Source organism: Gobius niger (assembly GCF_951799975.1).
Source record: "Gobius niger genome assembly, chromosome: 4".
Lineage (NCBI taxonomy): Eukaryota > Metazoa > Chordata > Actinopteri > Gobiiformes > Gobiidae > Gobius > Gobius niger.
Genome location: NC_136855.1, coordinates 31,824,634 through 31,851,179, shown reverse-complemented (window position 1 = coordinate 31,851,179; position 26,546 = coordinate 31,824,634). Strand labels below are relative to the sequence as shown.

General features: G+C 41.2%; 1 protein-coding gene across 1 annotated transcript in view; it reads right to left on the bottom strand.

The window, feature by feature from the left end:
* The window catches only part of LOC306961767 (neural-cadherin), a 424,067-nt gene that overhangs the window by 8,043 nt on the left and 389,478 nt on the right, over window positions 1-26,546 (bottom strand). The window contains exon 36 of the mRNA XM_079554643.1: window positions 2,461-2,615. Coding sequence (XP_079410769.1) covers window positions 2,461-2,615 — 155 coding nt within the window. The remainder of the gene's footprint in view (window positions 1-2,460; window positions 2,616-26,546) is intronic.

The window sequence follows — 26,546 nt, the reverse complement described above, 5'->3', positions numbered from 1 at the left end:
GATACAGTAGAAGCTAACTATACATTTAAAGGAAAGAAAGAAGAATGTTGTTTCTAAGCTATCAACCAGTGGGGTACACTGCGAAGTTCTGGCTTAACCCTGGTTTTGAGGCACTACAAAGATGGATAACTTTCTAGCAGGATAGATCTCCATGGTAACACAACCTGCTCTGGACCAGCATCTATCAAAGCTAGATCTAAACTTTTATCTAGCTTAGAAGAAAACGGTTCTTTGACCAATCAGAGGACAGAATAGAGTAGAGAGGGAAGAGGATGAAGCGCCTTGAGCAGCAATGATAGAAGTCCTTTATTTGAAAGCGATTTTATCGTGTTGCATTTCAGTTGTAAAAAAGCCTATAGGCCTCATTTGAAAGCAAGAAAATTGATTGAAAAGGATCATTTTCCTTGCATTGCTGCCATGTTGTCGACACTTTTTTTTTTCTTCATCATCACTCCTTTGTCTCTGTTCTGTTGGTCTTTTGTCACCTTTTCATTGCTTCTTTTGTTCGGTTTCCGTCACAATTTTGACTTGTTTGTGTCACTGTTTTGATGCTTTTTCTATGCCAAACTGGATGGATGGACGGACGGCGTTTTGTAGTACCACTTATCCAGAAGCTCCATGTCAGGGTTTCTCAACTCGGGTTTGAGGAACTAATCCCTGTTCAACCAGCTTCGTGGTAAACCCCTCAGGAAGAGTCATTTCATTACCTTATAGATGTGTTTTATAGATATGTTTTCCCTTTCCGTTTCAACCACATGCCTCCTCTGTCCCATCTTCACCACAGCAGCAGAACTGCCAGCCTCCCAATCTCCTCCTCATCAGCATTGTCTAAAAATCTACATCTTCCCCCTCCTCCATTGCTTCACTTGAGCATATCTACCAACAAAATAATTCCACGTATTCTTGTGTGCCCTAAATCTCTCCTATTACCACAGTTCATATTGCAACAACAAATTTGGAGATTAATTAAAACTGACTCCAAATTAAACTGGCTCATTCAATCATTTTATAATTACTTGTTTTTTATATCATTTTTTCAGGTCAGAAGAAGCAACTTTTACCAATAATACATTTTGATGCAAAAAAAATAACTAAAAACCTATCCACCCTGCTCCATCAAATATAACAGAATTGCTTGGCTCAAATCTTATCTGTTCACTTTGTGCAGAACCATGACTGTACTTACTACATCTAGCAACCATGTTTTGCCGCCCCAAGGGATTTTGATGCTTTTTTACACACATTGCGACAACCAATCACTTGTAAAATAGTGTGATTTCACAGAAATAAGCATGCAGTGGCGGGTATGAAACCATAGGAGAAAACCGATCCACAGGGAGGCTTGGCTCTGTAAAACTGGCAATGTTATGAGTGTAAAGTGCCATTTCCATCCCCCAGAGAGCTCCTCAATGAGACTCCTGGGATCTCGCCGCTGTGGAAGATCCACCTATCGCACTTTTGATTGCATGTTGACTGCAGGTAGCAGCTTTTTCTGGAAATAGAAGCAGCATTTGACTCGTGTGAGGGTCTTACATGCACTTGCTTTGATTAACGCCGATATTATGCAAGCTCTTAAGTGCTGTGAAGGGCTGGTGGCTTACAGTGGAAAGAGGAGATAAGGATTTGGCGTGGGCCCAATTAAAACGCTAGCCCACACATGCTCCGAGGATTTATTTTCAATTGAATTTGGTCCAAATTTTGAAATTATATTTTTTTGCTTTGATGTGGTGCCTATGTTACGACTACTGCCTTTTGTACAACAACCCAATATGTCAGGAACAATCACTTGGACCCAATACATTCTATTCAATACAACACACACTCTGTTTTGTTTTTTTATCTTCACATTCTGATTCAGCATGTGGCTGCTGTCCTTTTGTGTGCCTTAAAAGCACCTTTTCCCCTTGTCTTGGCGTTTAATTTACTCATTTAATTTATGAAAATACCACCACCGCTCGCAATGCCACACATGCAGTCATGAGTAAATCCTAATCCCTTTGGTCATCCTTCCTCTTTACTGCTGAAAGGTTATACTATGTCAGAGATGAAAGATCAAACTGTCCTTCTCAAGGGATATGCTTTTTTTCTAGTGCAATTCCCACAGCTGTCTGCAGAGGGAGCTCCGGGCAAAAATCCTGACCTGCCCTGGCTCAAAGTCCATCTGATCCGTACACAGACATTATTTCTAATTCTAAAACGTCAAATGTCTACACTGAGGTATCCATCAGATTATTTCTAATCCTCATTTAAGCGTCATATGTCACTTCAGCACAAGTTTGCAGGCACCAATCTTGCCGGTATGTAAACATAGCGTGTCTATAACGCCGACATGGAACCTTGACTGGCTGATTGCTAAATAACTATGATTTCATTAAGGCGGAAGCGTCTCGGAGTGACACGCACATTTATCAGCTGCTCACTCAAGGGAATAATAATGACGTATACATCCTTCACTTATACCTGGTCCTCCTCGCCGCCACCCTCCTCGTCGTAGTTGAGCACGTTCTCGCGGATGTCCTCCCAGCCGTCGTGGTGCGCCGACACGTGGTAGACCCCCTCCTTCAGACCTTTGTAGCTCCTCCAGCGCGTGTACAAGAAGATGCCCAGGAGCAGCGCTGCAAAGACACATCCGTCCGCATTAGCAATACAAATCCACATGATCAAGATCCTTCAGCCAATTAGCACGCGGCCCCAGAGAGAGCGCCGCTGTCTGATGAAGTAGGCCTGGAGCGTCCTCCGGCTCGAATGTGGGCTGGAAATATGATAAGTGGTTTAAATGATCGTAATGCTTATGCTAATGGACTTTTCTCCACTTTTAACATGTCGTACCACGCCGGACGGGCTGTGCATACTGATACTGCGGCTAATCAAGATCAGATTCACACTGTATATAGCCCCAGGAAATGAGGAGAACATAAAGAGCAAGTTGTGGGTTTTGAAGGTAATTGAATTATTCATTAATGAATCTTCTTATCCCTATTAGGTACTGAAACTTTGAGCCTTTGGCAGAGAGGGGTCAGATATTATCAGGAGACATAACCTTTTTGTCCAACTACCAGTTCAAAAACCTCAAACTCTGTCTTGCCTCTTCCTAAACACTTCCACAGACTCACTTTGATGCACAAAGTCACAAAAGGTGTGGCTTGTTCATTAACTTGCACTGTCCCTACCAAATAAACCATTAAAAAAATAAAAAATAAAAAATAAATAAAGGGAAAGATTCAGTAACAATGAAGTAATGCAGGTGTTTCTGTTATTTACGACTGTACTAATATTGGAAATAACAGGCATATTCTTCCTCTTGCCACACTAGGTAAAAATGACCTCATGGTTAAAAAAATATGTCAGGGTGTTAGTTTGAAGCCTCAAGGTTCAGAAAATATGCAGAAGTTTGAAATAAAATGTTTAATCGTTAAGCGTTGAAAAATCGTTATTACAATGTAAGTCTATGGACCATGTAAATGAATGAGGCCACAATGGCAATACATTTTAGTGACTTTGAAATTGATTGAAAGTTGGCAATGAAAGGGTTCTAATATTTTAAAAGTTTGATTATGTTATATGTATGACAAGAGGAGAGGTCAACCTCCACAATGAAAAAAAAAAGTTAAAGTCCATTTTTTTTTAAGTCGGCCCCCTTCCTTAAAATGCTGTCCTGGTAATTGTGTACATAGACTGGAGCATTTAAAATATATGTATTTTGAATTTTTTGGCGATTAAATATTAATTAGACTTTAAATCCAAATCCATGAGATTTTAAAAAGTTTGATTTTAGCCTAAATTCCAAATTGCTATACATGTATCTTGAAAAAGCACTTGCTATTTTCAAGATTGAACACATTTTGAAAAGTAGACACGTTGGCGTTTGTGACTTGAGGTGACTTGCCGGCTAAAGCAAGACTTGACTTGACTTGACTTGACAAAAGCTATGACTTGACTTCAGTGGCGTGCACAGACATTTTGAGGGGCAGGTGCTCAACCAAGACAAAAGGGCACCCCCCCACCCCCAAAAATGACCAAAAAAGTTATTTTTCTGTAATTAGTGACACTAACAGACCATTGATTAACGCAGCAACATAAAATGTCCAATTATGTGGACTTAATAATAAACAATGTAGGACTATCACAAGGCTCTGCACTTATACTAGCACAAATAAATGATGCAAAGCCTACACTTAAAACATCTAGTTTGTCAACATCATGACAATGACCCCCTCTGTAAGTACCAGGGATGTACCACCGTAATTACCTAATAATTATCGGGCTGTATTCTAAAGCGTTACCGTAATGGTTTACCTTCAGTTTAGACATATGTTTGTCCAAGTGAGGCCAACTTTAGACAGTTTCATTCTGATTTTGATCTTAGCTTGGTGGTACTTAGAAAATGAAATATTTAATGAGGTGGCACTTGGTGTGAAAAGTTCGAGGACCACTGACATAGAAAAATAATTAGCGATTTGGTTGATTTTTATGACCCAAAGCGACTACAAAGCCTTTTGATAATTAGGGGAAATAGACAGGCTTAGAATGCCATCTGCTATATTGTTTCTAGTTTACATTTGGGCCATCACTCTCACATTTTTACCTTGAAGTTGTTTAATATATTAGCAGGGCAAAGACTGGTGTTCTACCCTCAAGTTCAAATTACAATTTATTTTAAAGTTTTCATTTCCAAAATCAGATAAAATGCTAATTTTTTCTGCACTTTAAACGTGTTAAAAAAAATAAATGGCTGTTGCAGGGAGTTTATGTCCAGCAGCTAAATGAATAAGCATATTCTTCAACGTAGCCAGCATTTATCAATAATTGCTCCCATTCAGCCTATGGCGCACATGTTTAACAAGGAACAAAAGTGACTTGTAATTGCAATTACTGATTTGCACTGCTAATGGGGATACTGTACTTATTATGTAAATCGGAAAAGGCATTACTGCCGATGACATTTCCCTCTATGAAACGCCTGCACCTGTGGGCATTTTGGCTCTGGCATAGCTAATTTTGTGTATTTAGAAAAAGACAGGGAAAATAAACGAGCTAACAATGCCCAAGCTGACAGAGGCCGGAGATGTTATTACAGCTAATTGCCATCTCATTACCAACTGACACATTATGGGAATTACACACACTAAAAATGTATTCAACTCCAGCTCATACAAGGTGTTAACCCCAATTACAGAGAGAAAAAAAAAGGGGGAAAAAGTGAGAGGGAAGTAGCAGCAGCAGCAGCAGCAGCAGTGTCACGCCTTCCAGCAGGGCTGTTTCCAGCAACAGTAGGTGAGGGCCTTCTGTCTCATAACTTGATTTTTAGGTGTTTAGTTTGTTTATAAAAGTATACATTACGCATACATTACCATAATTACAAATTATAAACATATACACATTTAAGTCCCATTGTGTAACATTTCACCCAATAAATAAAATAAAACAATGCCGCTAATTTATAGATTTTTATGGTCATTCGGAATATTGTATCATGTTATCAATAACAATGCACCTACATTTAATGGACAGAATAGAGAGCTCACACGGTTCCTTTCGGACGCACCCCACTCATCTGCACATTAACTCAGACGGGGCAAACCCTATCACTGTGTCCCTCGACCTCTGTGTTTACTGATCACCGGGGCGGGGGCAGCAGGACGCCCTCTTGCAGTGTAACGTGGCTTTGGGTGCAAAATAAATGCATTTAATTCTCTCACCGCTGAAATATTATTAATTGAAGCGCAGGTTAAATTCATCAATAGCCGCCGACCCAGCTCAGAGCAAGACCAGGAAACCAGGACCATATGCAGACCTCGAGGGCGGCTCTAAACACGGCCACACTCCCGAGTAGAGGTAAGATTTTAGGTCCGGGTCGGGCCGAGTTATCACGCATGACATGTCGGGTTTGGGGAGGGTCGAGCTTCAAGATTTTTTATATATTTTTTAATTAATGTCATTATAATATCTAATAAAAATCAAAGGGGGGAGGTGGGGGGTGAGAATGGCCAGCTTTGATCCCGGCGCTACACAGAGAACATCGCTATTCACTCCTTCTCTCAGGACAGTGGCTTATTTACAGCGGCGAAATAAGCAGTTTGGTTCCTGTTTGTGCGTAAAAAGTCGGCTTTTGCAGATGTGGACAGCTGCGGCTTATCGACCAGTACGGCCTGTGCATTTTCTTTTCTTTATAAATTATACTGGTGCGGCTTATATTCAGGTGCCCTCAAAAGATTTGTTCAGAGAGATTTAGAATAGCCCACCTTGTTTACGTTTGTTGAATAAGCTGGTTACTGAAAAATATAAATAATATATACAAATATTTTTACATTTTGCCTTGTTTTATGGGGTGCAAGATGTTGTAAGGAAAACATTATTTTGAGAAAACGGGACATGAAGTTTTGTTACGTCTGTGCATACGTGTGTAACTCTCCCACTGCTGTCTCCCAGAAAGGAAATCACTACTACAGGTGGATACCAAACATGACATCTTTGTGAATGAATAAGTATGGGGAAGACTAGGGAGCACCGCACATGTGAAAACTTCTTGCCCCGGGCCAGAGCAAGTCTGTCGATGGCCCTGCAACCAACATTTGAACTTTTTTTGTGAGATTATTTGGTTCACTACATTGTTTTTTACTTCTGCTTGAGTATTAATAATAATGGCAACCAACACCAACACCATCGCTTTCACCAACTCCTCCTTACACAATTTTCATGTGTCCCTTAATTTTTGTGACCCTGCCGATGTCTAGCAGCAAATCACCGTTGCCTATAGTGCATCGCCTCCTTTCTTATAGCTACCAACCATTCACTCGCTCACTCCACTCTCCTCTCCATGACATTAGCCTCCTCTAACAGCTTTAACACCCACATACGCTCCTTTCCCCGCTCCTATTCACGCGGCTTGTTTTTCTCATCAAATGCAAGCAGGCAAATCAAAAGGCTCCTGAAAAAAGAACAACTCGTACAAGACGGAGCGTAATTTGGATGTGTGTTTATTCATGCAAAGACAGATGTCATTAATTGAACAGTCTTCTTTTCATTTTTTTGCAACTAATGTTCTTTCATCAAATCTTTTTTTTTTTTTTTCATTTACGCGACTCGAGGATGGCACACGAGAAAATAATCCCGTGTAAAAACAGCCCTGTTGATGATTCGAAGCGACAGGCTTATAAATATCGGAGCTAATCTGAAGTAAGACATCGCTGTGCAAAATCCGAGATCTCAAATAATTAGAACGCCGCCCCCTGCAGGCATTTATTGCTTATTTAATTGGATTCTCAGTCACTCGACCGTAAAGAGACAGATGATGTTTCTGGTGATGACTAAGTTTAAAAAGTTCAAAGGTCCTGTGCCCCATAAACAAATACTATATGTATATCTTTAAAAAAGAATTGTTTATAAAAAGGCAAATCTGTGTTGATAAAAAATAGATGAACTACATGTAACTGAAATAAATCACTGTGTACTGCAGATGAGGATTTTCAAAATGATAACTTTATTTTCCATATCACATTATGGGCCCAATCTTGCATTTATAAATGCAGCCTGTAGAGACTTTTGCGCAGTTCGGGTACTCGCGGTTATCCGTTGGGTACCTGCAAAATTTGCTGATACAGGCGGATATTATGCCCTTGAATTTTGCGGGTGGGTAGTGATTACACACGGACGGGTCGGCGGGTTGCCCGCATAATATTTAATCTATCTCATTATGATGTCTACAGACCTAACCACACGCTCGCGCTCTTGCTTCTAAGATATGAATGAAAACGGTTTCCTGATTGTTTGGGCTTTGGTGACAGTATAGTTTTCCTCGCAAACCTCGCCTCTTTCCTTTCTCCCTCTCCTGGATACTATTTCAATACGTGTGGATTTGGAGTGCGTAGCACCTGTCTGTCCAGTGATCACGTCATGATAACATCCCCTTAAAAACATGTTTGTAATCCAGTGCGTCCTTTACTTTTGATCACACCCGTGTTTATTGAAGTTTATTGAAGCGTATGATCCGAATGCCTGGGCTCGGGAAAGGCATTTCAAACCACTGCAGCTTGACATGAAGATTCGCTCTGTCCATACCGTGTTTCCATTTCAGTTGTGATGTAGTGGGGGGGTTATGTTGTTCCGAATTCAGGTGATCAAAACATTTTTGAGTTAGGGTGCACTACGTGATATCTTCAGCTTCATACCTGGTGCAGTAAGTGGGTTGATCAGGGGCTGTACTTGAGGCTGGACAGACACCCATGGTCAATGGCGAAGTTATGTGCAACAGCGATCCCTCCCTGAGCTTTTTCTTCTTTTTCTGTGCAACAGGGGTGACTGGGGATGGCGGTGTGTGGTGGGGGTGTGGAGGACACACGTGCTGGTGTTTTTATGGGACCATCGAGCTGGACAGTGTTCAACCCACAGTGGGAGAAATAGTTTGTAGTTTTTCCTGAAAACGCTTACTAAGATGCGCGATGCTGTGCACAATGGTAATGTAAGGGACAAGACAAGAGATAATAAAAAACAGCAAGCCGACCCCTTCTTGCTCTGAGTGACACCCTCACCCTCAGGCTACCAGTGAAAGCAATGGCGCACCATCGTTTACACGCACGATTCCATCTTCGCCTTGAGCAATGCTCTTGTTGCGCCGGAAGGGAGATTGGGCCCTACATCTGTTCTGCAGCTAGTCCCCAAAATTGCCTTTTCATTTCAAGATAACAACAGAAATGATAAATAATAACTGTGCTTCTAACTTTACCGCACAGTAATAGCATGACAATATGGAAACAGCATAGTGCCTAAGTGTAATAACATAGTAATTACATTGAATTTATTTCATGATTATCCTATTTCAAACTTATCCTTAAACCAATAAAAAGAGTGTAAAATACCTAGAAATACACTAAGTATTTTCCTAATGCAGTGTCCTTTGTTATCATACTAGTTAATATGCAAATACTATAATAATTTCTTAGTTATTATAATAGTGGAAAAAAACAAAATGAGATTATCCAGCAAGAACACTAATGATTCCAATTAAGTTATCTTTACTCATCTCCACAAAATATTGACCAAATGCATTCCTCCTCCACACCTCGCCATCTGAAGCTCATCCAATCTATCATGTGTGCGCGGTGACAGCGGGCACCCAAACTCCCTGTGAATTGATAACAGACCATTAGACAGCCCACCCTCTGACAACTTTGTAAGAGTAAATCCAGCAGCTGCACACCACGGCGGGAAAAATCAATATTCATTTACTGTCAACTTGTCCCCCTCGCCACAAGCGGGGAGCCCGGCAGATTTATAAGACCAAATTGTTTCACGACAGTCACTGGTTCATTTTTAGAGTGGCATTATAGCTTTTAATGACCGGGACGGAACGGGCAGGGGATGAAGAGGAGCCGCGGGGATTGAAAGACACGGGGCTTACGATTGTGAAGCGGAGCGTTCCACAGGGTGGTCCCGCTGTTGTGAAGCCACTGAACTGGCAAAAACAAGGTCGCAGGGCTGTGGTGGTCGCTTCAACGGCAAAGCTCTTAATTTACTGTGGGCCGTCCAGGGACTCAAGATGGCAGAACGAAAAGGGGAACAGCAGCGAGAATGTACCTGACATGTGGCTAAGACAAGCGTCCTGCTGGTCCTGTGATAGAGTGGTGGATGGTTACAACAGCAATCATATATATAGCATCACTGTGCACTCCCTCACTTATATCTCCAAATGTATATACCAAGTTTATGCCAGTAGCAGGATGGATGGGAAAAATTAAGCTATGTTAAGTTTCAGCCGTGTGTACTATTTACATGCACACACATACTGTATAATTGCAATCCTCAATAATACAAAAAAAAAGAGGAGATCGAGTCACGCTAGATTTCTGCTGAAACTCCTGACAAAAAAGTGAACGTTTTATCTGTGGCTTTTGTGGACTGCTATTCTCCTGCTTATGTTGTACACACATGTCAAAAACCCCCGTGGTGCTTCTTTATTTTGCAAATGAACAAACGAGGAGTGTCTGCGGCCGCAACACGGGAAGCATTAGGGATGGGAAAGAGTTAGGAAAGTTCTTCACAGTCAGAGTGATATAAATGCTAATATATTCTCCAAACATCCCCCATCTACAGAGAGATGCGAAGAACAAACAAGTGATAATGTTGCACGGGGTTTTGCGAAGGAGCTAACTCTTCTGGAAGGTGGGCGGGTCACCGGCTGTGCCACGGACCAGCGAGTTTCCTGTGCAAACAACCTCCCGAGCCGCACTCAGCGCTAAGGCCGGGGTAGTATTTCGTCCGGGTGGGAAAAGCCAAGGGGGTTGTGAGCAAATAAGCAGCTCTTCTCGCAAAAGCCGAGTGGGATCTGTCTGAACTGCTGTCGGTCTATCCCAGGGCATGGAGAGACTGGCTGCAGAGTGGCTGTCAATACATGTCTTGCCCAGGGACAAAGCGGGTTGGAACTGGAATCAAACCCCCCAACTTTCACATAGCACCGTAACCCCAGAGCCACTACTGCTGTCTTGTGTGAGAAACATAGATATGCCAGTTGCGCTTTTTCAATCATGCACTAAATGGATAAAATGTCATCTTTTAACTATTATCGTCTTATGATGTTTCCTGTGATCCAGCTCGAGGTCTTTGGGAGTTTTGCCACTGGAACATACATCACACACATTGTATTCGATAGCGCAACTCTGTCATATTGAGTGAGAAGATGACTGCAGCCCGCGCTGGTGGGTTGGTCGAGTCCTTTGCACACTTTAAAGCTCATCACATAAACTGCTGATCCTGGAGTAGCTCTGGGGATTTGGCCTAATGTAGCAGTTGTTCTCAGAGGCCAACTTGATTTATTGGAAAGCAACTTGAAAGGCGCGGATGGAGGGCTTTACTGAACTGTTGCCGGCGGAAAAAAAAAAAGAGTTAGAAAGTTAAAGAAAGGGGAGTGATGGTCAAAGGCACTACGCAGACCTTGGAGGCAGTGTAAACAAATAAACAGATAATCTCTCTTTTCAGCCAGAGACGCACACACACATAAGACACCCGGTCAAGTCCAAACTCCTCTTCTGTTTGCCCTCCAGAGAGCTGCTTTTGAACAGCGCAGATTCATCTTGTGCACCATGACCCAAAGCTTCCTGGCTCGCCTCCCCGCGGAGCTCGCACTAGACACTGCTTTACTCTCTTGCGCTCATAGGAGGGGGGCAGAAAGGCAAGTATACGCAACCTGAAGATGCGATAAACAGAGAACCAGAAAACACCATGACGCCGCTGGAGGCTGCAGCTCCCCCCCTTTATATTTGGGTCTAAACCTTAATGCGGATATTGATTGCCAGTGGAGCCTCATGTACACATTCCTTTTCTGTTCAAAACTCCACGGGATTTTGTGTGTTTATTTGCAGAGGCGAGCGAGAAGCCGTAATGAAGTCCGTGTGAAGTTTGTTTGCGGTCCGTGATGACAATAGGCGCTCATCTGTTGCATTGTTTAAGAGCCTGTGACCCTATAGCATATTGAATGAGGAAAAAGTAAATAGACATGTGATCAGAGGAGAAACACAAGTAGGGCAGGATGTGGCCAAACATTTAAATCTTTGTGTAAAAGAATAATATTGCGATGACAATATAAAGGGTGATTTTAAATGTAAATGTAAATGAATTAACTTTTTGGGTGACAGTGCAGGATTTTAGAGGCAGCTGTGGTGAATAGGTCTGGGCTCATTCTACACCTTAGGACATGGCTGGAACATGTAGGGGGACATTTTTAAACTCTGCATAGTCCCTTTAATTTGTTAGTCAGAATTAGTTTTCTGGCAGACTATAAACATATTTATCACACACCAATAAAGTCAAGCCAACATCGGGTCCATATGGATGTTTTTTCCCAGCAAATTGTTCAGTAGAAGCAAAAAACAGCGCTTGTTAGCTAATGTAGCATGAAGCTAATAGCTTCCTGATTAGCATTGTCCGTTTTTTATGTACTTTATGTACTTTGTTCAGCAGAAAAATCTATTCAAAATTCAGCATAAAAGGGGCTAGATGCAAGTTAGCCATTTTGTACTCACTACTGCCACCTCAGGTCATACATGTAACTGCAGCTTCTATATTAAGTTCGTGCATGACGGCACTTGGGACCCAAATTAAAACCTTTTTGAGTGCAGGATTTTAGAGGCAGTTGTGGTGAACATGTCTAGGCTCATTCTACACATTAGGACATGGCTGGAACATGTAGGGGATGACATTTTTTTTAAACTCTGTATAGTCCCTTTAAAGAAATGGTGGAGGTGTGGGAGATTTTTTTTTGTTTTCCCCTTCTGGCTGCTTCAAACATAACCATATATGGGCAATTCCAAACATGCCGTCTGTATCTACGGCCTGCAGTCAAGGACGGAGGTGAAATGAAAACGAGAGTAAAAGAGGGAGTCTCTCCCACCGACCTGCAGCCTCGGAGGTTGTCAACATAAGTTTACAGTACATAACTTAACAGATTACAGTGACACTTTACTTTACCATACCAGGTGGCTGTGGTCACACCAGGCAAGTGAATCCCACACACTTGACACATATGAAGGGTAAAGCTGAGACGTCTGTTACGCACCGCCATGAAGATACAAACAATGTTTAGTGTTAGCCCAGCGCATGGCCTATAGTTACAAACAAAAATGATCTCTCTGCCCCTCACCGAGAGCACATGCTTCCCCACATGCTCCGAACATTAGGCTTGACTTGCCTCGAGACAATGGCATTTCCCTTATTCGTCACGACAATCTTCACATTCATGTTACCCTACGCAGCTCTCACAGCCATAGCTCCTGGTCGGCGGGTGACGTCACGAGAGAGAGGCCAGGTGGGACAAACAAAGGGAAGGCTTCAATGTTTATACTCTGCAAGGCAACCACTTACCATTTATACTGCCACACTCATTTAAGACTATTTTAATTCAATTTATTCATCATTTAAATGAAGTTGAATGTGTCTGTCTACCTTAACGAGGGAGGTAGTAGCAAATATAACGACTAAATCACTGCCTCTCCTAAACTAGGCCTACGCCTGGGAAGAGCCCTGACGAAGAGACATTTAATTACAATGACCTGGTCTATTATAATATATTCAGACCTGGAAAAACAAAACAAAAAACGGCACCTTGCAGTGTGATCAGGTCCTCTTTGTCTCTCAAGGCTTAATGACGCCATCAAAGAGGTAACACCAGTGCTTAATTTGTAAATTATTATTTTCAGGAACACTTTTGGTCTGATGTGATGGATTGGGGGAACAGGCCAAACCATTTGCCGGAACACTTTCATTAGAACCTTTATATCAGATACATTTTTTTGCCAGATCCTCCTAAATATTTCCCGGATCCTTTACCCTGAAAAAAATTTAATTGGGGGAATGCGTTCCCCCAAAAGGGAGATCAAATTGAGCACTGGGTAACACATTCTGGGTTTATTATTAAGCACCTCCAAAGCTTCCAATCCATATTTACAGTGAGCTGCTCTGAACATTGGCGTAGCTTTAGCTGTTCTCTTGCAAAAAATAAAAATACACATGTACTAGCATGACCGGATATGGTCAATTAATGTGCGAGGTTGCTGGTTTATATGGACTGTGATCTGAAGATTTCATAAACTACATGAAAACAAACAGGTGCATCGTCGCCGGGCGTTCATAGTGACTTTATATATTTGATGGAAAGTGCTTTGAGCACCTGAAGGGGTTGGAAAAGCAGTATGTGACCATTGTATAGACCCTTTAACTGTTTGTAAACATTCCAGGCATAGCTGGAGGCGGGAAGCTATATTCCTATCTATTTCAATTGTAGCTGTTGTCATAGTAATGATAAACTGTTCAAAACTGTTATCAGATATCGGAAATATCAGATAAACCTTATTTTAGGGTCTATTGGCTTTTTGTATAAATAGTGCACACACCCAATTATGATTTTAATGACTAATTTAAAGACATCTGTCCATGGGGCAAGTTTTTGTTACACTTCAATTAAGAAAAAAGATCTCCTCACACTCAAAATTATAGACAAAAATCTTTGAAACAAGATTGTTTTTTCCCCTTCATTTAAGTGTAACAAACTTGCCCCGTGGACAGATTTCTTGAAATTAGTTACTCAAAGCGCAAATAGATTACATTCTGCGGAGCCTTTAAAACCTTTAAACCTTTCAAAACCTTTCAACACAGTTTATATAACATTGCAAAGTCTTCTTATCCAGTGCATCATAACAAAGATCAATTGCAGCCTCGGATTGACAGGGTGGATTTATAGCTAAAGGTGCTGACCCACACAGCGAATGCCACATCTGATCACTGCCTCGGGTTTTCATTTCATAACACACGAGTAGTTGTGATCAAAAGAGAACGCATGTCAGCAACGTAACCGGCGGTTGTAACGTCCTGGGAGGTAAAAGCGGTCAATGACGGCGTCCTCTCCAGACTAGTCCGGCCCCGCTTTTATTTCAGATCCGCACGGGGACGCCGGACGCTCCTCTCTCTGATCCATTGTACCTTGAGCGGTTCAAATGGCAGCGAATGAGCGTGTGTGGGTAATGGGATTTCCAGTCAGACGATCAATATCCGGGCCGCGCTGCAACGAGATCAGTGTCTGTGAGTACATCAACACAAGTCAATAATAAAGTATAGATTTTGGCCTCATCAAACTATAATTCTGTTTACCGCGGCCATCTGTCTCTCCGTGCACCCGGGCTATCGCCGCTTTTCACCCTTTTTCCCTCTCGTGCTTTTCAAATTCAACATGTGAATGTCGGAGAGGGGCTGAAATATGGGAAATGTTGCCCCGCAGCAGCACAAACAACACTTAAACCACCAGTAGACTGAGAGCCTCCAGAACTGCCAGAGGGTCATTTTTTAAACTTGAAAAGACCATCGTCAGCACTGGGCAAAGCAAGTGAAGCACAAGTCTTCCATTTAGTGAAATAAATAGCATCGTCCAGATACATTGTTTCGTTTTAATTGTATAAATTGGGTATATCGATGCGGCTTCCAAATGGTCTGCGGGACACGTTTTAGAAAGAAATGTGTCTATTGATTGTACGTATGCTGATAAACGAAACACATAGCCCACCCACATGGCTTTGGCGCTGTGTATGTGGCTCCAGATAAAACAGATAAACTTTATACCGGAGGAGCGCAAAGTGTGGGCATGCCAAACCTCTCAAACGGGATTTATTTGTGGGATGAAGGTGTGCTGAGATTTGTAAGGAGTAGCCATTTTGATCAACATAACGCACTGTTAAGAGCCATAATAGCCCAATGAGGTAACATCACCATCTGTTTGGAGCGGCAGTTACTGTTTTGTCGTTACCAAGTCCTCGTTTCATGTTCATTACTTCCAAATCTTTTTTTGAAGAAAAATTATTCAGAGTAGCCAGTAGCTATATAAACCGCTATATAAGTTGAGACCATTTACCATAACGACGACAACAAAGGATATAGCGCATAAAAAAAATAATCCGGAGCGGCCACCATTTTGAATGTCTCATAATGTCTTATGAAACTCACATTTGCCACCTCTCCACAGCCTTAGTGGAAGGGGAAACCTATGTCTATGGAGCAGTAAACTCTTACTCGGAATAGAATAAACTGACACACCTACTCAAATGGACAAGATACTAGTGATGGGATTTACGACTCTTTACTAAGAGCCGAGTCATTGGGATCTGTTCATTTCAAAGAGCCGTTCAAAAAAGAGGCTCTTTTTAACAACGGCAGCCAAATAACTCACAATATCTAAGATGAGATCAATGAAAGGAAAACACTATACTAATAGAAAGACGCTGCGACTTTAGCTTTGACTTTAAAACAAAAAGGTTTCACTTGTGTTGCGTGCTCCATGGGTGGGCTTATACGTTTGTTAAGTGGTGACGTCACAGCTCTACTTCCGGGGTCTTAGATGTGTGAGAAACTACAAAAAACTCTTTAACACAACAATCGATATTTCTGAAGCTCAACGGGGAGTGACTGAACATAGTTATTTCTCAGACTCATTAGCCAAAAATGCCGCACCTACTGTTAAAAAATAATTATTTACTAAAATCGGTCCTGATGTGATGGGGCACAAGGGGCTTTTAATTTTCTTTGTTACTGCTGTGGATTTTAATTGCATGTTTTAGAGTGTTTTTATCCTTTTGCGTGATATTTTTAAAGTGCATGTTTTAGCTTGTTGCCCCGAACAACCCCAGCCATGTCACTTGTCCAATCACCCACCATCTGCAATAAACCACACCTGGGGCGCATCAGGACTGCTATATAAGAGGAAAGCGAGGAGACGACAGACAGAGACGGGAGTGCCAAGCGAGACGGCGGACGCACACACACCTGGATAGGAGCCCCTCTGGAGTATGCAGCAGACCCCGCGAGCAACCGGAGCAAACACCACGAGGCCTACTACACGCAGGGGCAGAGGAAACTCTGCCTTTGCGGTAGTGTTGTGCATTGTAGATCGCTGTGTGCTCGCGGGCACGTGTGTGCTTTTCGCTGGCTGTGTTTTGTGGGCAGGAGCTATCGGGACCCGGAGACGTGCAGCGGTCCACCAAACTGGACGAGACCAATATAGTGATTTTATCCTGTGGCCTGCCTGGTGTACTTTGTGTGCAGGTGGAACCCCGGGAAGTGGGAGAGCCCCAGGACTTTGCCATAACGCGCCCGGACTTGCTTGAGCCCTTGTACACTATTCTATATTGGTATTTTATGGCCATCAGTTTTTGTGCTCGTTTTATCTTTTTAATCTCAACTTGTAATAATATATTGTTGTTGTGCATTCACTGTCTTGTCTTTATTGGGTCAGTTGCTCTCACTGCATTGGGTTCTTTTAATATTTGTTTTGTTTGTAGCCACCCTCGCTAAAATATAATATATAATATATATTATCCCTCGGCTGCATTATACTTACGGTTTAGCGGAGATAAATGCTAATGGCGGAGCAGCTACGCTAACCCCGGAAGTACCGACTTTAGTAAATAATACTTTTTTAGCAGTAGGTGCGGCATTTTTGGCTAATGGGTCTGAGAAATAAGTAGGCTCAGTCACTCCCCATTGAGTTTCAGAAATATTGATTGTTGTATTTAAGAGTTTTTCTTATATATTTTTCTCGAATATTAGCCGGTATGCTAGGACCCGGAAGCGGAAGTCGTGACGTCACACTTAACAAACGTATCGTTGTGATCGTTTGAGCGGACAATGGGTAAAAAAAAAAAATGAGATTCTGTTCGAACTGTTCACCTACACAGCCATTCAAAAGAGCCGGTTGGTCATGACGATATACAAATGATGTGTCTTTTCAGTTTTAGAAAAATGAAATATCTCCTAATTACCGGATAGATCTGTTCTATTGTGACTGCTCGCTTCATCCGTACAAAACCTAGAAGCTGCAAATGACGTTACACTGATTGTTCTAGTGAATTTAAGCCAAAATATAACAAGGTTTAAGACAGTTTCTTTGCAGAAGAGTTCCGAGGTCAAAATGACTACCTGGCCGCTCCAGCAATAAAAGTAATTTAGTCCTCCTAATAGCAGCTCATGTGGCTAAAATCAGTATCTCTTATATTACTTCACTTCCAATGAGACTAAAGTCTTCCCACAGTAATCACTTTCTTGGCATAAAAATCTGTTCATTATGTTCTTCTCTTAAATGGAAATTGGCTCGCGCAAGTATGGTCAAATTCTCAGTAGGGAAGCCGTTAAAATATGGCCTTTTTACTACTTTTTGAAGAATATGGGATCTCAAGGTGACCACCAAGTCTTACTATCTAATTGCATCCTTTCTGACCACCTGCCTCAAGACTTGGACTGTCGGCCTCCGATGTAACATTCTCAAAAGGTTGTCCTTGCACCTCCACAGTCCACATTCTACGACCCAGACACTGCACACGACCTATTGCCTGCATGCACTCACGAAGCCAATGTAATTCCACAGATAGATGGATGGATAGATGCTAAACAAATGGCTAAGATCCTCCCACTGTATAGTAACCGCATGTGCAGCAATGTTATGTGGTCAGAGGAAGACACTTAAAGGAGCTGTCTATTATTTCCACACGTTGAATTCACAGGACCACCAATGCGCACTGTTTACATCGTGATATGAATTACTGTAGGGTTTCAGTCCTGTGTGTCTATACACTTGGTAGAATTGACAATAAAGCTACATTTGAATCATGATAGAAATAAAAAGGAGAAGCGGCGCCTGATCCTAAGGTGTCCTAATGTATATCAGCCACATTAAGGTGAGGTCAAAGCCTGGTTAGAAGTCATTAATCAATGTGTAGCTCTTTTAGGAATTTACTTTAAATTATAATTAGTGTGTTGAAGTGGCATCTAAGCTAAAAGCTACACAGCTATGTAGTTAAATTTTTGCTTTTTGTGTGGGGTCGGATGCACAGCCAATGGCCACTAAACATCATCTTATATAAAAACGCAGAAACACATTGAGTGCTGCGCTGTTTTGGGGATTTAGCTGTTGAGTGCCAACAATCCAGACCATTTTTCATGATATTTGTAGCACCACAGCGTATTCTATGTTATAGCTGTGACACATGCTATGGTTCCTTTGGAAGGTGAGACTCGAAGCTCTCCGTAGGTCAAAACGGTTTAATTTTACGTGCCTTGGTTCCTGAGAAATCCTAAGTTAACAGAGGCTAGTTTTGATCACAATCACTATTTTTTTTTCTTCTAGAAACGGAGATAACGGGGGTTTTATGCAACACTCTCCTTTCTGATTAACACCTCTCTCCACCTCTATCCACTAACATTATGGGATGCCTAAATATCTCAGTTTCAAGTCAATTTTCAACGACAACATTGCTGACATGTTTTTGTTATCAATTGCTTTTGCATTTAAACAGCCTGATTCTCGGATTGAAGATTTACCCCGGATGTTTTTCGGTCATCCTTGGACCGATTTTGACCATTTAAAAACTCAGAGAAATAGCAAAATGTCAAATGTCAAATCTTTCCATGGGAAGCCGCTCTACTTTACGCGCCCCAGAGAGCAAGAGAGTAGTGTCGGCTTTACAGCTGAACACCACACCCTCTCGGACTAAAAAAAAAGAAAGAAAAGAAATGCAATAATACATACATAAAATGTCCAAATTGTGACTATTCACAAGTTTTTGATTGTCATTTATTTCACTTCACAGAGCTATCAAAATCACACATAAGGTGTATTACAGTGTCTAGTTTCGTAATACAACCCCCCCCCCAAAAAAAAAAAACTGGCTTCTCCTTTTGTTTGAATTGGGTTAGAATTTTGGCTATATCTGAAGGCATTTCTCTGGCTTCTATGCTCACACACCCTGTTATGACTTAAAATTGGGTTTGGGAAATGGATAAAACGCCAGAATCAAGTTGTCATCTGTCTACTGACAAATTTATGGGATACCGTGATATACTTGTTAATTTTGTAGAATAACTTGTGCCTAGAAAATAGCCCTTGAATTGAAGATGTTTTTAAATGTTGTCATACACGTCATCAGTGCTTTGGTGAGCAGGGAAGCAATTAAAATGTAAACAACAGCGAGCGAATATGCTAATTTATTCTGGGCAGAGAGTTAGACCATGGAAGCAACACACCCCCACCCCTAAGTACTGTATGTTTTGGAAGAGGATACAACATTACATGATTTAAAAAGTGATATTTGCATAAGAGTGGCCGGCTCTTTTTTCCTCTCCGTGTAGTGAATATGAAGATTTCCTCATGTACCGGCTCATCGGCTTGCGTCTCGGCTGACTGAACTTTGTTATTGTCCAGTCTGGGTTGTAAATTCACCTTGGGTGCGGGGGGGGGGGGGGGGAGGAATTTCACACCATTCGCGGCGGCGGCTACGGAGGGTTCAGAAACACATTAGGTCACATTACAGATATGAAACTGAACCAATAAAATAAAAGTAATGCTGGCGGTAGAATGTCAATGTGAGGTCAGCTTGTGGAAAATATACTCTTCACAGGGTCAAAGGATGCAGATACTATCCGCAAAAGAAAAAAGACTTTTTACAATTTATTTTTGTGATTATTGCTTTGTATTGTCATTATGTTGATTTGTGCATAGTTTTGGATCGCTTATTTTCTTTCTACAGTACGGTAAAATTCCATTTTGTCTCCATGAGAATAGTTGTTAAAGGGGCTAGATGCAAGTTAGCCATTTTATACTCACTACTGCCACCTCAGGCCATACGTGTAACTGCACCTTCTATATGAAGAACATACATAATTTTGACATTGACAAGATGTTGAATAAGGTCATGCAAAATAAGGAGATATAAGTGCTTTATAAATACATAAGTAAGAGTTAATTAACCATAAATGAGTAAACTAATTAGCTAGCTGTTAAAATGAGTGCTAAAATAAAGAGTAAAGGAAAATGCAATTTGAGAAAACGGCCTTTGATGTTATGTTCCCAAATTAAAGATACGGATTGTTGATTCAGTGAAATTATAAAAAAACTTTTGTACATTAGAAGATGTTTTATTTCTTACCAGGGGAAAGTTTACATGCGGAAAGAACAAACTGGTCTGAAGTTTAAAACGATTAAGTTTTGCTGCAGTGTCTCCACTTCAAATACATCCAGTTCAAAGTAAAAAGCTCTGTTTGTCTGTTAATAGGAGTTGAAGTGAAAGTGCAGAGATGGAGGTAGTGTCTGTTTTGGGAATGAGCTCCGTGCTGCACATCAGGCTCCAGTCGACCTGCAGTGTGTGGAACCTGTTTGGGGTCCTTTGTATTGATATGGGGGATAAGCCCAGTCAGGGTGAAAAGACTGAATATCTCAATTTAAAGCAGCCGACAACACACAGCTGGTGGATAATCACTGTTAAGAACGTTATTCATACGATGTCACCAAAGGAGACTGCTGTGTTCATAATGGCAGGAGTTTTTGTCTTGAAACTGATCATTAATTGGCACAAAAATAAAAGTTCACTTGAAAAAATGAAATCTCACATCTCATCTGACAAAAATGACTTAAAAGTGCTTGAATTACCAGAAATTGTTCTGATTTCGACTATTGCATTGCCAATGGAACTAGACACTTTTTTGTCTGATTTCAAATTTTTCTGTCTTACTTTAAGCTCTAAATCTTTCTTATTTTAAGCGAATTAATGCTTGTTCTATTGGCAATGTTATTTCAAGTCCAAACCTACTCAAAATTAGCATTAAATGTCTATTTTCAGGCACATTTCAAGCCATTTTTCTAAGATAAAATGGCAATTTTTCCGATTGTTGTGTGATTGTGGACAATATTTACGGCGAGGTCAGTTTTTCTTGTTAGTTTGACAAATGACCAGCTGCTGTTACACTTCATTACATTAATTGTTTTTTTTGCTGATAATGGTTAATCATTCATCACAGACCGACTCTCAGGGTAAAGGAATGATGAGAGTAAAAGAGTTCAGTTTTCATGAGGGATTTGGACAGAGGGGACACAGATTTGTGAGTCCTGGTGATTTGTGGTGAAAATGGTGCACTGGATCTCTGCAGTGTAAGACTTCCCGACCTGCCCTGTATGTTTGGAGTCGTTTAAAGAACCGGTGTCTCTGGACTGTAACCACAGCTTATGCTGCAGCTGTTTACAGACCTACTGGGACATCATCAAGCAACATCAAGATCGGCCCGGTCTGTTGAAGGGAAGTCTCTAAAGACTTTTCCGGTTTGTGAAGAAACTGAGCATTTCAATTCAGAAGGACCAGCCCCAGCCTGAAGCAGAGGAGGGGTCTGCACTAAACACCCTCGGGTGCCTACGCTGGAGGAGACTCGTGCTCTGTGCTCTGCCTGTGAGTCCTCTCAGCACCAAGACCACACTGTGGAGTCTGTGGAGGAGGCAGTGTCTCAGTTCAAGACGCAGTTACAGTCGGAGCTACAGCCTTTGACTGAAAAGAGTGAGCAGGCCTCTGCTTTACAGCGACAGTAGGAGGAAGCGCGTCTTCACTGCGAGAGGCAGGCAGAGGCGTGTGCACGTCACATCAGGGAACACTTTGAGCGACTCCACTGGTTCCTGCAGCGAGAGGAGGAGCAGAGGCTGACAGCTCTGAGGGACGAGCAGAACAGACTGGCTCAGACCATGGACTCAGAGCTGGAGAAGATCAGGGAGATGCAGTCCACTCTGAACAAGAACATCTCCTGTGAGGAGCAGACGCTGAAGAGGGAAAACACTGACTTTGTTAGACAGTACTCACATACAGAGAAAACCTCTAGCTCACTCCTCTCCCAGCCAGCACTGGGACCAGGGCTCCTGATAAACCAGGCTACAGTCCTGAGCAATATGGGCTTCAAGGCTTTGGAGAAGATGAGGACCCTGGCCCACTACAGACCCGTTGTTCTGGACCCCAACACTGCAGCCAGATACCTCTGTGTGTCTGAGGGTCTGAGTGGAGTGAGACATGGAGCAAGTAAATATCAACAGGCCCCTAATAATTCAGAGCAATTCAGGAAGCATCCTAATGTTTTGGGCAGTGAGGGGTGGAGCTCCGGCACACACCAGTGGGAGACCATCCAAAGTGGACCATAAGAATCTGTTGACAGGACAAGGCCAAGACTATACTCCAAAACATGGACTCTGGTGTTTAATGCTTAAAGGAGGAGAATACTCTTCTGTTGTTAATAATAAAAAAAGATTTAAAGCGCAGCCCTCAGAGATCCGAGTGTGTCAAGAATATGACGAGGGGAAAGTGTCTTTTTACAACACTGACGACATGTCTCTCATCTGCTCTCACACAGACACATTCAAGGAGAAAGTCTTTCCTTTTTTCTCTCTCGAGGTGCAGCCCTTGATGCTAAAACTAAAGAGCTAAAAATATGTTCCAGAGACATTCATGAATGAAAATGAAGTGACCACAGTGTACTAAAATTCAGGATCAGATGCTCAACAGAAGGGTAAGATATTGATTTATTTGGAAAAAACATTTACTTGGTAAATTGGTATCAGTTAATTGTACAAACGTAATGGGATTAATCTTTAATGCCACTTTAAGAAAATGTGCATACACATGTATGCACAGTAGTGGGGTTTATTTTGGATTAAATACCGTCTGAAAGAAGCCAGGTAAAAGTAGGCAAGACACAGCTTTTTCTTTTTCTTTTTTTTTAACCTAGAACTGAAGAGAGCATCGAAGGACATCCATTAAGTGGTGACAATCAACGATTGTTATGCTCAGAGCAATTTACCTGGTGCAGGTGTGTTCTTTTCAATGATGTCTGATTTTAAACCACTTTCAACTCTTTGTGTGAATTTATTGTCATTGTTGCTGTAATTGTTATAACCTCGTTCTGGGATTATTGATGGGGGATTCAATCGTCTACCTTGAATAACCCATTGAATTGCCTAAGTGTCCATTGTAAACTTTCTACACGGAGTTTCCTGAGAGGAGGCCATTTATGCTGTAAAGGTCAAAGGTCCTTTATTATGTATTATTCTGACAAAGTACTTTTAGACACCTTAACCATGGTATTTAAATGCTGTATAAAGAAAAGACAACATAACTGTGAAGAGAAGGTGCAAGTAACACCAAAGAATGGGCTTGTTGAAGGTTGATGAACTGGATGTTTGAAAAGCAGACGTGAACAGCTTTTAGAAAGAGATTGAAAGAAAAATCCCTTTAGATGTTCTATTTGTTTCCTTTTTCAACCAGAAAGGTCCTCATTGATACGTTTCAGGGGAGTCTTGGCTCCAGATGGGACACCACCAGTGGACATGTTTTTTGGTGGTAGGGGCCACTGTTGAATCTGGTGGAAATCTATCCACACACAGACAGGGAGAACATGGAACATTTTCCCCTGAGTCCACGTGTCGAATTGTTGGACATGAATAAAGCATTGTGCATCTCACCCTGGTTTCTGCTGACTTACAATACTCTTGAGCAGTGTTGATAGTGGGAATGAAGTCTCTAAAAAGTACTAAAAAGTAAAAAAAATACTTGTTGTTTGAGAAGATAGATTATCAGCAAAGTGCAATACGACTTAAAATCTTGATGGATAAAAAGAAGACAACAAGGGACAGTATTGCTTTGCACTTTCCATACAATGTCATTTGGGTTATAGCGGACAAGGCTCAATCAAAACATGAAATAATTTAGAAAATTCACAATGGATAAGGTTCAGAGACTAGCCATTAAGTAAACAAAGAATAAATCCACCTATGAATGAAACCATTTGCTGTTCTTTCTTGATGGAATAGGCATTCATGAGCCAAGCTACTTATTTTTTCATTCACACATATTTTATTAAGCAAACATCCAGGCAGAATGGCATTAAATGCGGAGGTAGGAAAAAAATAAATCAGGCTTTATTTTCTTTCATTAGCAGAAATTAACACACTCGCCACAGGTTTTGTACAACTGGGAAGCAAATAGAATAGACGTTATGAAATCATAAGAAGAGGCCAATAGTGAACAAGTGCCCTCACGGGAGGCTGAAATGGGGTTTCAAAACAAAGTAGGAGGTGGTCTTCATTGAATTTGGGGTTCGACTGTTTGTGCATGATTCGTCATATAAGGAGTTTTCAGGCACGGTTGAGGATTGGCAGGTGTGACTGACAACTGGCATAATATTGAGCGACAATGTTTCAAAATGCGGGGGAGTAGTTTGGAGAGACACCGCTGGGGAAGAGTGCAGTGGATGTATGGGGTTGTGACAAATGATGAAAACCAAATTAGAAAATGGTGCTCTTAAAAAAGAAAGTGCACTTAAGCTTTTCTTTATTTATTTAAAGTAAAATAAGAAATGAAGTTGATCTCACAGAAGAGAAATTCACTTGTTTTTTACACAGCTCTTAAAAACAGACAGTAGGGTCAGATAGAAATATGTAATAATAAATGTAATGTCATAGAAAAACAAGGTATATGCGCAGTAAATTAATAAAAGAGGCAATTAAGTCTTGTAGTATTTGGTTGAGACGAGACACTGCAGGAGAATAGTGTGAACAATTATTTTTAGTGATATCACGTTTGCCATAGATTACCAATAAAAAATGAGAAAAACATGTATTGTTTTCTGTCATTTTCTGTTTTTATATCAAAATGGCGAAAATGGCCAATAATCTAAATAATGGATAGAGCCACGTTTAAATTTACGCTTTTATTTTGTTGATACATAAGTTACGAAGATTTCTTAAGAATCTAAACAACTTGAACAGGCTGTTAATAACTAAAAAAAAAAGAAATTAAAAAGGTAAAAAATCTGCAAAAAAATTAAATTTTGGCAGAGAAAACCTGTTAGGTCCAAGACCGGGTAGGTTGGGGTCTGTAGGAGCTAGAAGCAGAGGTCTCCAACAGCATGCAACCCTGCATGATTCACTAATAAGCCTCTAGCCCATTCCTGTGTGGAGGTATGAATTTTTAAAGCAATAACCAGAATGCTCACTCCAGCCACTAGGGGGCAGATTAAATAAAGAAAGTAAAGAATTCCACACGTACTGTATCCAGCAGAAGGCACTAATGAACGATCAGGATCTGAACAACACATTATAGCCATGTGGTAAATGGACAGTCTGCCCCAGGGCAGCTGTTTTAAATAAGAAACATTGTTGTACTGGACATGCCATCTCTTCCTTGTTTAATGTTTATTAAAAAGGCTTCCTGCGTCATATCCAGCATTTCTCTAATTCGTCGACGCTGTCTTTGAAAAAGCATGTACTTTGGCTGGTCAGGCAAACTAAAGTGGAGATGCAAGAATGGAGTAAGTGGAGTACGATCTGCACATGTATATTTATCCTTTCTTTAGCTGCTGCTGTCTCCCTATAAGGAAATTACCATATTTGGATTATAGCGTCATCTCAGTTGCCTTTTGTGTAACACATGGGTATCAATATTTCGGAATTAATGGCCACGATGTGTTCCCGGGAAATCTCTGGCTCGCTAGTGGACAAAACGTCATGAAAAAAGCAAAGATGTTAAGGAAGAAAACTCGATAAGAATATCAATATTGCCCACTGCGTGAAAAAAAAAAATCTGTTTTCACCTGCTGTGTCTCGCCTTAAATTGTACTAAAAATCAATCTTAGCAACTTATTGACTCAAAATAGAACAAAACAATATTCAAAGCAATATATGAAGAAATTGTGTACACATGGATAACGGCCACAGCCCAATGTACCATGTTAATCCCCAACAATTGTCTTACGACCATCAAATGGAGATTAAACAATTCACCTCCAAATGCTCCCCATGCTACTTCTACCACTTTACACTCCGGAGTTCTCATACTGTTTGATTTTTACTGCTTGAGTGGAGTGTAATGTGTTCATTCCGCAGTTAATAGAAAGTGATTCTGCGGTGGAATATAAGAAGATCAGGTGGAATTTGCATTGCGAGTGAGTCTGTGACCTCTGATGAGAACCCCATCTAAACTGGCCCTCAAGTACTTACACAGCAAACATTGACTTCTGCTGTTATCATTTAAGTGAAATTGACTTTTGTTTTACCTCGGGGCCATGAATTAGACAGAGATCCTTATACGCATGTCCACGAATCACTGATCTCAAAAAGTTGTGACGCTGCGGAAAATAAAATTGTGAGATTACTAATTACTAATCGTAGAGAATGTGCAGTGTGCATTGTCCTTGAAGGGAAATGTCCGCACCCCAGA